The 14212-nt window shown below is 42.0% G+C and overlaps 2 protein-coding genes across 18 annotated transcripts in view; one reads left to right on the top strand and one right to left on the bottom strand.

The window, feature by feature from the left end:
• Positions 1-10988, bottom strand: part of VPS50 (VPS50 subunit of EARP/GARPII complex) — a 131487-nt gene extending 120499 nt beyond the window's left edge. For all 5 annotated transcript variants that reach the window (XM_081531444.1, XM_081531439.1, XM_081531441.1 and 2 more), the window contains exon 1: positions 10861-10988. Coding sequence is in view for 4 of the 5 variants with exons in the window: in XM_081531439.1 (XP_081387565.1) it covers positions 10861-10893 (33 nt within the window). In the remaining variant the exon portion in view is untranslated. The remainder of the gene's footprint in view (positions 1-10860) is intronic.
• Positions 10989-11164: 176 nt separating this feature from the next.
• The window catches only part of HEPACAM2 (HEPACAM family member 2), an 86108-nt gene continuing 83060 nt past the window's right edge, over positions 11165-14212 (top strand). For all 13 annotated transcript variants that reach the window (XR_014066071.1, XR_014066072.1, XR_014066073.1 and 10 more), the window contains exon 1: positions 11165-11233. The gene's annotated coding sequence lies outside the window, so the exon portion shown is untranslated. The remainder of the gene's footprint in view (positions 11234-14212) is intronic.

The raw sequence follows: 14212 nt of genomic DNA, 5'->3' as shown, positions 1-14212 counted from the left end.
GGAAGCAAGATCAACCGGTACATGAACTTAAGGAGAGATTTATGCTGTTGAGTTTTTGTCCTTTAGCTATCCTATACTGGCCTTCCGGTGTCCATAATAACCAAAATATATGGCACATTTATTTGAGACTTAGAGTAGAACTTCAGTTCAGTCGCTCAGTCGTGTCCGACTCTGCAATCCCATGAATCGCAGCACGCCAGGCCTCCCTGTCCTCACCAACTCCCGGAGTTCACTCAAACTCATGTCCATCGAGTCGCTGATGCAATCCAGCCCTCTCATCCTCTGTCGTCCCCTTCTCCTCCTGCCCCCAATCCTTCCAGCATCAGGGTCTTTTCTAATGAGTCAACTCCTCACGTGAGGTGGCCAAAGTATTGGCGTTTCAGCTTCATCATCAGTCTTTCCAATGAACACCCAGGACTGATCTCCTTTAGGATGGACTAGTTGGATCTCCTTGCAGTCCAAGGGACTCTCAAGAGTCTTCTCCAACACCATAGTTCAAAAGCATCAATTCTTCAGCACTCAGCTTTCTTTATAGTTCAACTCTCACATCCATACATGACTACTGGAAAAACCACAGCCTTGACTAGACAGACCTTTGTTGGCAAAGTAACGTCTCTGCTTTTTAATATGCTATCAAGGTTGGTCATAACTTTCCTTCCAAGGAGTAAGCGTCTTTTAATTTCATGGCTGCAGTCACCATCAGCAGTGATCTTGGAGCCCCAAAAAATAAAGTTTGACACTGTTTCCCCATCTATTTCCCATGAAGTGATAGAACTTACTCATCTTCATAGAGGTGTATATTTTATCTTCTCTAGTATAAAATACCACCAATCATAGCATAATTTTTTATGACAAGGTGCTCTGCTTCATCCCCAATCTTCCAATTTCCCCAGAAAATTTCCCCCTCCACCAGCCTTCTCTCCCTCTTCTCTCTCCCCATACTCTCCCCCTCTCTTGTCCTCTCTCATTCTTCCCCTCTTCCTCTCCCCACACCCTTCTCTCTCTCATTCTACCCCATCAAACCAACACCCCACTTTAAGAGCTCCTCTATGAAATTTTCCTAAATCCTACATTTCAAAGAAACACTATTTCTCAGCATTGCCTACAGACCAGCTCCATCACCTAAGAATTTTTTTCCTAAGTCCCACCACAGATCTAATAAACAAGTATTTCTGGATTAGGACAAGGAATTGCATTTTAACAAGCAACCCAGGTGACTACCATCATTTATAATGTTTTGGAAACCCTGCTAGACATTTCCCAACACCTCTGCCAAAGTAGTGAAGTTTTAAATAGTAAACATACCTTTCTCTCTGGACCCAAGAGAAAGGAAAGACCAAGTTCTGTTTGCCTCTATAGCCTAGGGCTAGCACAATTCCAGGAACAGAGTAAACACCAAAGAAATTAGTAATTTATTTGGAGCCTTGGTTAGGCTCCAACCTCCAGATAATTAAAACCCCATTCCCATGAGAACCTGAAACTGACTTTAAAATGAAGTTTCTAGGGAATAAGAAATAAGGAATAAGAAAAGCATAGGAAGCTTACGGGCTTCCAGGTGGCGCAGTAGTAAAGAATCTGCCTGCCAATACAGAAGACGCAGAGACATGGATTCGATCCCTGGGTTGGGAAGATTACCTTGTAGTAGGAAATGACAACCCACTCCAGTATTCTTGCTTGGAAAATTTCACAGACAGAGGAACCTGATGGGCTACAGTCCACAGGGTCGAGCATGCATGCACGCACTGAGACTTAAAGTCTTACAACAAGTGAGAAAATTGAAGTGTGAAACTACTGGTGTGTGTCTGTTTTCTTCCTAGTCCCAATTTCTCACCAGTAGTCATCATAAGGGCATAGCACCAAAAGTGGTGAAGAGGGCAAGGCTGGATTACAGAATTACCCCTTGGATTGCAAGCAGATCAAACCAGTCAATCCTAAAGGAAATCAACCCTGAATACTCATTGGAAGGACTGATGCTGAAGGTGAAGCTCCAATACTCTGGCCACGTGATGCGAACATCTGACTCACTGGAAAAAATCCTGATGCTGGAAAAGACTGAAGGCAAAAGGAAAAGGGGGTGATGGAGGATGAGTGGTTAGAGAGCATCACTGACTCAATGGATATGAATTTGAGCAAACTCAGGGAGAGAGTGGTGGAAAGAGGAGCCCTGCATGCTATAGTGCATGGGATTTCTAAGAGTCAGACCCGACTTAGCGACTGAACAACAACAAAATACATTTTATATACACATACTTCTATGCATTCATATACACATACATGAGAGTAAAACTTCATAATTTGATTCAAAACCACAACCAATCCTAAAATATCTTTTTAAAATATAATGTTCATGTCTTTTAAACAAACCATTTGTTTAACCAACCTAATAGAAATTTTGGAAGACTATATCAGGTGTCATTTTCTCTTTCCCCAGAGTTATGAGGAAAGAATCCAATGTCTAAAACAAGCAAACAAGTGGTATATACCAGTATCTAGAAAAACACCTTGCCTCCAAGTTAGTTATCACACAATAATTTGCTACTAATATTAATATTAGTATTAATATTGGTATGGACCTAACAGAAGCAGAAGATATTAAGAAGAGGTGGCAAGAATACACAGAAGAACTATACAAAAAAGATCTTCACGACCCAGATAATCACGATGGTGTGATCACTCACCTAGAGCCAGACATCCTGGAATGGGAAGTCAAGTGGGCCTTAGAAAGCATCACTACGAATAAAGCTAGTGGAGGTGATGGAATTCCAGTTGAGCTATTTCAAATCCTCAAAGGTGATGCTGTGAAAGTGCTGCACTTGATATGCCAGCAAATTTGGAAAACTCAGCAGTGGCCACAGGACTGGAAAAGGTCAGTTTTCGTTCCAATCCCAAAGAAAGGCAATGCCAAAGAATGCTCAAACTACCGCACAATTGCACTCATCTCACATGCTAGTCAAGTAATGCTCAAAATTCTCCAAGCCAGGCTTCAGCAATACGTGAACCGTGAACTTCCAGATGTTCAAGCTGGTTTTAGAAAAGGCAGAGGAACCAGAGATGAAATTGCCAATATCTGCTGGATCATCGAAAAAGCAAGAGAGTTCCAGAAAAACATCTATTTCTGCTTTATTGACTATGCCAAAGCCTTTGACTGTGTGGATCACAATAAACTGGAAAATTCTGAAAGATATGGGAATACCAGACCATCTGACCTGTCTCTTGAGAAACCTGTATGCAGGTCAGGAAGCAACAGTTAGAACTGGACATGGAACAACAGACTGGTTCCAAATAGGAAAAGGAGTACGTCAAGGCTGTATATTGTCACCCTGCTTATTTAACTCATATGCAGAGTACATCATGAGAAACGCTGGGCTGGAAGAAACACAAGCTGGAATCAAGATTGCCGGGAGAAATATCAATAACCTCAGATATGCGGATGACACCACCCTTATGGCAGAAAGTGAAGAAGAACTAAAGAGCCTCTTGATGAAGGTGAAGGAGGAGAGTGAAAAAGTTGGCTTAAAGCTCAACGTTCAGAAAACTAAGATCATGGCATCTGGTCCCATCACTCCATGGGAAATAGATGGGGAAACAGTGGAAACAGTGTCAGACTTTACTTTTTTGGGCTCCAGAATCACTGCTGATGGTGACTGCAGCCATGAAATTAAAACGCTTACTCCTTGGAAGGAAGGTTATGGCCAACCTAGATAGCATGTTTAAAAGCAGAGACATTACTTTGCCAACAAAAGTCCGTCTAGTCAAGGCTATGGTTTTTCCAGTGGTCATGTATGGATGTGAGAGTTGGACGGTGAAGAAAGCTGAGCGCCGCAGAATTGATGCTTTTGAACTGTGGTGTTGGAGAAGACTCTTAAGAGTCCCTTGGACTGTAAGGAGATCCAATCAATCCATCCTAAAGGAGCTCAATCCTGGGTGTTCATTGGAAGGTCTGATGTTGAAGCTGAAGCTCCAATACTTTGGGCACCTCATGCGAAGGGTTGACTCATTGGAAAAGACCCTAATGCTGGGTAGGATTGGGGGCGGGAGGAGAAGGGGATGACAGAGGATGAGATGGTTGGATGGCATCACCGACTCGATAAACGTGGGTTTGGGTAGACTCCGGGAGTTGGTGATGGACAGAGAGGCCTGGCGTGCTGCAATTCATGGGGTCGCAGAGAGTCGGACACGACTGAGCGACTGAACTGAATATTAATACATGGCAACTTTCCACCAAATGTACAAAATAAAAGTAATAAAAACTGGAAACTCTATATACATGTTAGGAAGTAAGGGATTCAAAGAAGGGCTTCTACCATCTTGAACAACCTTCCTATCACATAGTCTAATGATAGTAACAATAACTCAGAGGCTCTTATAAGGGATTAAGGAGATCACATATATGAGAGGCCAGAAACAGTGTCTGGTACATGGTAAACACCCTTTAAGTGTTGACCATTATTCTGAACATCACAGAGAAATGCTTTTATGTCATCAAAACAGAAACCAAGAGTTAGGTAAATGCCTCAAAGCACAATGTCTGACACTCATCCGTATGTTAGGATTATAGATCTGATTAGCAATTTTATAAATTTCTATTAACAAATATGAAGTCATTATTTTTATTTTATCTTCACCTCTTTAAAGCAGGAAGTCACTGGCTATAACTATGCTGCTGCTGTTGTTCAGTAGCTAAGTCACATCCGACTTTTTGTGATCCCGTGGACTGCAGCACACCAGACTCCTCTGTCCTCCACTATCTCCTGGAGTTTGCTCAGGATCATGTCCATTGAGTTGGTGATGCTATCTAACCATCTCATCCTCTTCCGCCCTCTTCTCCTTTCTGCCTTCAATCTTCCCAGCATCAGGGTCTTTTCCAATGAGTCAGCTCTTCACATCAGGTGGCCAAAGTATCGGAGCTTCAGGTTCTATAACTATAGTGCTCTGCCTTTATTAAATTGAAACTTTCACTCTAATCATTAGCCATTGTGATTTTCTTTTGTATCTGGTTTTTGTTTTCATAATTTCCCTATACAAAATCCATCATAAATAATACCTGCCTCTGCAACTTTCTTTGCCGAATCATATTACACTTCAGATTTACTTCTGTTTTGTCTACATGAATCTTCAACTTCCATCGATGAGACCAGCAATGTAGGTACCAATGATCAAAAGCAGCATGTAACGTGATTTGTGATTCCTTCTCTTTTCAAGCAAAAGTTGCGGCAAAATTCAGAGTGTTTCTACTCAGCCCTCGGTTTCTCTCAAACCCACCTGGATCAGGCCTTCCTCCTCACCACCTTACTGCAGTGCTGTTGTCGAGTCACCAATGACCTTCCTGCTGGTCAGTCCAGAGGCTCACTCTCATTCTCACCCTCCACAGCCCATGTGCAGCATTTAATACAGCTGATCACTCCCTCTTCTTTTAGGTTCTTTACTTGGACCTAACTGGTTGGGATGTTCTCTTTATCCAACAGATATGTAATGAGCATCTGCTACAGGAGAGGTGCTCTTTGGGATGCTCCTTGGGATGCAGGAGAACGCTTCTGGGGGGATGCTGCTCACCTCACTGCTCCTTCTCAATCTGCCTTCCTAAATCCCTGACCTCAGAACACAGAGTCCTCAAAAGCTCCAACTGTGGACTCTTGTTTTATTTCTACACTTACACCATTGGTGATCTTAGCCAGCACACACACCTTCCTTATGCTCGTGACTCCTGAATGTTTACCTATACCTTGGATTTTTCCTCAAAAATTCAAGCTCTTTCAGCCAATTGCCTACTTTCTTCCTCTGAACAGCCAAGAGGCTTTCAAATGAACAAGTCTAAAAACTTGCTTCCTTCCTTCAACCTGCTCCTCCCTCAGTCTTACCCACGTCAGTTCAATTCTTCCAGTTGCTGGGGCCAAACCATTTGAAGTCAACCTTGAAGTTTCTCTTTCTCTCACAGCCCAAATCCAATCTGTTAAGAAATTCTGTCAACTCTACATTCAAAATATGCCCATGGTCTGACCTTTTCTCAACACCTCCACTGCTAGCATCCTAAGGAAGGCCCACATCCTGTCTCACTTGGATTACTGTATTAGCATCCTTACTGGTCTCCCTGCCTTACCATTAGTGAGAAGAGAAGTAGAGAAGATGAGATGAAGATGAGACTCTACATGATCTGGCTTCCTGCCCTAGCTCTCTGACCTCATCTCCTACTATTTCTCTCCTCACTCACTTCACTCCTCCCACACTGGCCTCTTGCTGCCCTTCAAAGACGCTCCTGCCTCAAGGCCTCTGCATCTGCTTTTCCTTCCGCCCAGAATGCTCCTTCTCAGACATCCTCAGAACTCATTCCCTCGCCTCCTTCAGGTTTTTACTCAAATGTCACCTTCTCAGCAAGGCCTTCTATGGCCACCATATCTAAAAAGTATGTGCTGTGTGCGCTCAGTTGCTCAGTCGTGTCCGACTCTTTGCGACCCCGTGGACTGTAGACCACCAGACTCCTCTGTCCATGGAATTTTCCAGGCAAGAATATTGGAGTAAGGTGCCATTTCCTCCCCCAGGGGATCTTCCAGACTCAGGGATCAAACCTACATCCCTCATCTCCTGCATTGCCAGGAGGGTTCTTTACCACTGAGCCACCTGGAAAGCCCCATCTAAAAATTATAAATGACCCTAAATCGCCAACAACTCCCAGGAGTCTCTCTCCTCTATTCCTCTGAAACGTGTATCACCATGTCTGCCTTTGCACAAGTCTGTTCTGTTACTGCTGCATTCCCCAAACTTAGAATGGTGCCTGGTACGCAGTGTTCGGTAAGCACTTGTTGAACAAACTGAAAGAACAGAGGCCAGCATCATGGAGAAAGCAGAACAAAGGAACTCACGTAAACAGAGAGAGCTAACAAAGGCTGCTGTACACTCTCCTCCAAACCAAGATCCTTGGAGAGGTGAAATGCCAAAAAGTGTCAGAGACCTTAATTTCCTACCTCTTCACATTAACAGCAATATATTATCAGCATATTATTTAGCCCCTCCAAAAAGAAACATCTTTATTTGTATTTATTTGTAATACTGCTATATTTGACCTAACAATAAATAGTACAAATAAAATTCCCAATGCTAGGCAGCACCCTACTTTCATATCTCGTAGATTCATAAAAAGTGTATTAATAATGATTAAATATGAGGCTTCTCTGGTGGTTCAGACAGTAAAGAATCTGCCTGCAATGCAGGAGATCCAAGTTTGATCCCTGGGTCAGGAAGATCCCCTACTGAAAGGAATGGCAAACCACTCCAGTATTCTTGCCTGAAGAATCCCATGGACAAAGGAGCCTGGCGGGATACAGTCTGTGGAGTTGCAAAGTGTCAGACATGACTGAGCAACTAACACACACAAATATGTAGAAGTCAAACCATAAACAAATATAATTAGGATGACTTTAAAAATCTGTGTGAAACTCCTAATTTTACCTCACCTTCTATACAGTACAGTTGCAGCTTTTTGTATGTGTTCTTTAGCTTTTTTTTTTCTATCCCAACTAAGCACAGATTTTGCCTGCTCAATCCGATAAACAAATGACTGAGGCTGAAGAGTTATCATTTTCAGAAAAATTTCACTACATTCAGGAGACATAAACTTATTATCACTGGTTACCTGGACTTTTGTATTTTTTCTCTCTCACTCACTCTTACAAAGTAGGGTTAGAAAACAAACCAACCAAAGTACAATGATGGCAATATTGACTACACTGAACCACCAGCAGGCAACAGGAGAGGGCACCAAACTTAGCTGCTGCACAAAAGTCCAAATTCAGCATGCCAGAGGCAGTTTAGGGGTATTATTGGTATAATGTACAGAAGTGTATATTGTTTTAAAAGTCAAATGGCTACCAAAGTCAGACTGAAATCAGCGATTGCTTGAATTTCTGCAATAGCCAGCTTCCAGTTTTCCCGCTTTTCCACCATCAATGCAGCCACTGACATAATCTCTGTGGTTATGCACTTCTTTGTTAGCCCCAGGAACTGTTAACTCCTTTATCTCTTTACTTTGATTATATCATATAAACACTGCTAGAAAAGCCCCATGTGATACATGCTATCATTCCTGATAGAAAGATGTGAAAACAGATGTTCAAAAAAGGTAACAATGGGGCAAGGATAGCCTCTTCAATAAATGGAGCTGGGAAAACTGGACAGCTAGGTGTAAAAGAATGAAATTAGGACACTCCCTAACACCATACACAAAGATAAACACAAATTGGATTAAAGACCTAAGTGTAAGACCAGAAACTATAAAACTCTTAGAGGAAAACATAGGCAGAACACTCAATGACATAAATCAAAGCAAGATCCTCTATGACCCTCCTCCTGGAGTAATGAAAATAAAAACAAAAATAAACAAGTTGGACCTAGTTAAATTCAAAGGCTTTTGCACAGCAAAGGAAGCTGTAAGCAAGGTGAAAAGGCAACCCTCAAAATGGGACAAAATAATAGCAAATGAAACAACTGATAAAGGATTAATTTCCAAAATATACAAGCAGCTCGTACAACTCAATGCCAGAAAAACAAAAACCCAATCAAAAAGTGGGAAAAAGACCTAAACAGACATTTCTCCAAAGGAGACAAACAGATGGCTAACAAACACATGAAAAGATGCTCAACATCGCTCGTTATTAGAGAAATGCAAATCAGAACTACAATAAAACATCACTTCACACCGGTCAGAATGGCCATCATCAAAAAGTCTATAAATAATAAATGCTGGAGAGGGTGTGAAGAAAAGAGAACCCTCTTACACTGCTGGTGGGAATGTAAATTGATACAATCACTATGGAAGAGGGTATGGAGATTCTTTAAAAAACTAGGAATAAAACCACCATATGACCCAGCAATCCCACTACTAAGCATATACCCTGAGAAAATAAAAATTTAAAAAGACACACGTACCCCAGTGTTCATTGCAGCACCATTTACAATAGCTAGAACATGGAAGCAACCTAGATGTCCATCGACAGATGAATGGATAAAGAAGCTGTGGAACATAAATACAATGGAATATGACTCAGCCGTAAAAAGGAATGCACTTGAGTCAGTTCTAATGAGGTGGATGAACCTACAGCGTATTATACAGCGAAGTAAGTCAGAAAGAGAAAGGTAAATATCATATACTAACACATATATATGGAATATAGAAAGATGGTGCTAAAAAAAAAAAAAAAAAGAAAGATGGTACTGATGAAATTATTTGCAGGGCAGCAATGGAGACACAGACAGAGAGAACAGACTTGGGGACACGGCGGAGGTGGGGGGCAGGGGAAAGGAGAGGGTGAGATGTATGCAGAGAGTAACATGGAAACTTACATTACTATATGTAAAATAGACAGCCAATGGGAATTTGCTGTATGACTCAGGGAACTCAAACAGGGGCTCTGTATCAACTAGGGGTGGCGGGGCGGGGAGGGGATGAGGAGGGAGATGCGAGAAAGGTTTAAGGGGGAGGAGACATATGTATACCTATGGCTGATTCATGTTGATGTTTGGCAGAAACAAACAAAATTCGGTAAATCAATTATCCTTCAATTAAAAACTAAATTTTTTTTTAAGTTAGGTAAAGTTGCTCAAGGTCACACAGCTACAGGATAGACCAGGATTCAAACTCATCCTCAAGAAATAAGTGTTATGAAGCATAAGACCAGGACTCAACAAATGTAAGGAACTGCCAAATCTTACTATCCACTTAATTAAATATTTTATAATTCACAGAACTTTAAAACTTTATCTTCATGACAATAACAACATAATTTGACATAGGAAAATAATCACATAGAATTTGTATATTCTTCACCAAAGACCCACAATGTGTAATATACTCAGACGTCTCTCAAATTCTAAACTATCAAATAAGAATTTAATTTGGAATTTGTAGCCTTTTTTTCATCAACAACAAAAATATTCACAAATGAATCTTTCACTAAATGCTTTGCCTCCACATTCTCCAAAGTTCTCAAAATGACACTGATTTAAAATTCTAATCTAAATTACCCTAATATAAAAATAATAAAGAATGATCAATTCTAGTAAAATATTAGAGTTGAAACAAATAAAGGTATCTAAAACCAAACCATAATCAATAAGTACATAAAAGTAGATTTCTGCCATTTCTGATTTGAAGGAAGCTGACACATTATTAGGATATCCCTATAATTTATGACAGAAAACAGCCAAAGTTTTTATTCAAGATTCAGCATTCTGGCAAAAAATAAAAGATTATTATTTTGCCATGACAATGACTTTGTTTTTTAAAGTATCATTTCACAGACACTAACTTACTGATGACTTTCATAACAGAACTGTGAAACAGGATGAACAAAACTAATTATTATTCTCACTTCCACATAAGGAAACTTATGCTACTAGATTTAGGGACTTGCCCAAAGTCATAAAGCTATCAATATCAATTCTGCCTTCAAATTACTGTTGTTTTCCCCCCAGTCTTTCTAGTCATCTCTATTGCATAGACTTCACTTTCCTACCCAGGCCACTCTCAGACAACCAGGCAGCTTGGGGATAAAGGAAACCCAGCAGTATAGCTAGGGCGATCACTGAAAACTAGCAAAAGGGGGAAGGGGGAGACAAAGACAGCCTCCGGCTCCCTCATTGGCCTTATCTAAAGGCATGTTTTTGGGTCACCGGGTCCCACCTGAGCAAGGCTCCGAACCCCGCGAGTCAGGTGAGTTTTCCAGGGTGTGCCTGGTATTTATAGTGCCCCTGACACCTGCCACCACCGATAACTTGGGAATCTGCTTGCCTGCGGCCCAGGGACAGAATATCTCGGCTCCTCTCCCAGCAGAGATGAAGGAGACCTTTGCTTCAGCCTCTGAAACTTACCTGCCGGGTCATAAGAGATTTGATTTTCTGCATGTCGAATTCGTGAGGCGGTATCCTGCAACAGAGAACTAACAAATCACACACAACCACCAAACTGCTGGCCCCGACACAGGGAAGCCATAGTGAGTGGTCACGTGGAACTGCCGACCGGGGGTTCCCTTCCTTTCCCCTCGCATGCTGGGAATTGTAGTCCTCCGGCTGCCGTCGCACCTGCAATAGAGGCGAGAGAACGGTCCAGGCACTACATTTCCCGGCAAGCAAACAGCTGACGCTTCGGTTAAGTGCACAAAACTTGTTGCTCTGAGAGACCGCGGCAGTCGCCGGTCTTTAAAGAGGTACCTAGGTATCGACTTGGCAGCAGCAGCAGCAGCAGGTATCGGTAGCTCTGCTTCGGGGAGGCGGCAAAAACTTAATTCTTAGGTGACCAGGAACAAATACTGAGGAGACAGGATTTAAACCTGACTGACATGACGCCCCCTAGGGATGTAGTGGAGGAAACCCCACCTGGTCTCCGGGGCGAAGTGAAAGGGCGACAGACTGACGCGAAGGGGCTGGACGCTCCAAGAGAACTTGGCATTCCCCAGGTGGCGCAGGACTTGGCCTGAGGAAAAGTGTGTCCAATGCTGGCTGTCCAGGTTAGGGCTCTTCTTCTTCAGTCTTGGTATTCACAGCAGAAAACTAAGACCAAAGGATTTAACTCCCCACTTATCATTTAACCATCTGTGTAATCTAAGGCAAATCAAGATAGAAAATATTAATATAGCAACAGTAATAAGTAGGCATGTCACTTTAATGTCCTCTTTTCAACTTACAGCGTTTTAGTTACATTGAGGAAAGCAATAGGGGAGTCTTTGGGGGCTCAATTTAAGAAAGAACTTTCCAGTTATAAGAATAACAGAAAAAGTGACCCAGAGCTAACAATTAATAATAGCAAACATGTATTGAGAGCTTGCTACCTGTCAGAAACTTACTGTCAGAAACCTTGCTAATAGCTTTACATGTGGTATCTCACTTATCCACACAAGTAAGTGAATGCAATTTATAAATTGTAAGGCACTTCATAATTAAGAGGATGAGATGGTTGGATGGCATCACCGACTCGATGGACATGGGTTTGGGTAAACTCCAGGAGTTGGTGATGGACAGGGAGGCCTGGCGTGCTGCGATTCATGGGGTCACAAAGAGTCGGACACCCACTGAGCGACTGAACTGAAATGATAGTCATAATTCTACCCAGTTCTCCACTCCAACAGAACTACCCTGTACATAGTTTTATCATTGTGCCTGACAGTTCCTTTTGAAATATATGCTTACCTATATATTTTTCTGACTATTACTTCTAACCCCATGAAGAAATTCCAGTGCCTTTTGGGCAACCTTAGTGTAGTTCGTTAGAGCGGATTACCTGCTATAATCTTAATTGCCAGACAGTTCTTATTGACTGGAAGTCCCTGAAAGAGAAACTGCGGACCATATTAGCACATGAAATGAAACCCAATTCACTAAACATTTGTTGATTTCTGGGCACTAGTCAGCCCTATTCTGAGCACTTCAGATTGATAAAATACAATCGTGTTCCTTAAGGAGTTTACAATTTAGTTAAAAAGTATGTGTTAGAGGGGATCTAAGTCCAGTAGTTCTCAAACTTGATTGTTCAGATTCACCTGGGGAGGGTACAGTTGTTGTTATCATTTTTGTGGGAGTTCTTTGTTTAAGACCTTCAGTGATTTTTATAGGCAGCCAGCTGTAGCATTTAAAATACACTGTTTAAAATGAACCCAGATCCAGACCCAGAATTTTTTCCCTCGTACACAAGGTTCCAGGTGGCAAAAAAAGAAAAGTTTTTTTTTAACTTCATTCATTTGTTTTTATCCTATCAGCCAAATTGGGGAAAAGAGTGGTTTCTGTATCTGCTTGACCTGAAAAGGCAAGAAAGCATTAAAACTCTTATTTAACTCTTAATACTCTACATTTTAGTATATTTATTTTTAACTAAAAGGAAATGGACAACCCAGGCCTCTAAAAGTTCAAAGGCTGTAGCTATAATAGTATAAGCATGGAAAGTAAATCAGTGCTATTGTCTAAATAAAATATATGTCCTAATTCAGCATACCCTAACACTATAGAAAATAGTTGAACTTGATAGGTTTTTTGACTCCCTAAGCTAAAAAATAAAAACAAAAACCTAGAGCCCTAAAGCACACTTTTTAAAAAGGTGAAGCATGTTATTTCATTTCCATTTTTCAAAACTACATATATAAAACTTATTTAGGGGACTTCACTGATAGTCCGGTGGCTAAGACGCCACACTCCTAGTGCAGGGGACCCAGATTCAATCCCTGGTCAGGGAACAAGATCCCACAGGCTGCAACTAAGAATTCACATGCCGCAACTAAAGATCCAAAAATAAATAAATGCATTAGACTTATTTAGTACTCATACAGTTGTCTGATGGAAAAGGCAATGGCACCCCACTCCAGTACTCTTGCCTGGAAAATCCCATGGATGGAGGAGCCTGATAGGCTGCAGTCCGTGGGGTCGCTAAGAGTCAGACACAACTGAGCGACTTCACTTTCACTTTTCACTTTCATGCGTTGGAGAAGGAAATGGCAACCCACTCTAGTGTTCTTGCCTGGAGAATCCCAGGGACAGGGAAGCCTGGTGGGCTGCGGTCTGTGGGGTCACACAGAGTCAACTGAAGCAACTTAGCGGCAGCAGCAGTTGTCTGAGCGTCATTAGTGGTAGACCAGAACAAACTAGTGGAAAGTGTGGATGGCCTCCCAGCAAATCTTGACAAAAGTTTTTAGGATAGTAGTCCCTCTGTGAAGGAATGCCAGCCCCGTTTTTGTAGATTGGAATATCCAAGCTAAGAAGTAAGTTGATCTGATTTGGGGCAGTCGCATTAGCTGTAAAGTAGGATAAGGGCTTCCCTGGTGGCTCAGACAGGAAAGAATCTGCCTGCAGTGCGGGAGACCTAGGATTGCCAGGTCAGGAAGATCCCCTAGAGAAGGGAATGGCAACCCACTCCAGTATTCTTGCCTGGAGAATCCCCATGGACAGAGGAGCCTGGCGGGCTACAGTCCACAGGGTCGCAAAGAGTCGGACATGACTGAGCGACTCACACACACACACACACACGAGCGACACACACACACACACACACACCATAAGGGCATATTTCTGATGGCCCAAATAGAAGGAGCCTCTGAAGCTTAAATTAAAAGCGGAGATCCTGGTTTGATTAGGACCAGGATGAATTTCTAGTCATCTTATAAATACCAAAGCAGCAGAAAGATGTGGCCTCCCCAGCAAAATGTAAAGACATTTCCCGAGCAAGCAGTAGTAGAAAAAC

Source organism: Giraffa tippelskirchi, chromosome 10, assembly GCF_054371585.1.
Source record: "Giraffa tippelskirchi isolate mGirTip1 chromosome 10, T2T-mGirTip1v1.2.pri, whole genome shotgun sequence".
Classification (NCBI taxonomy): Eukaryota; Metazoa; Chordata; class Mammalia; order Artiodactyla; family Giraffidae; genus Giraffa; species Giraffa tippelskirchi.
The sequence above is the reverse complement of the archived record's forward strand: the minus strand, read 5'-3'. Positions and strand labels throughout refer to the sequence as shown.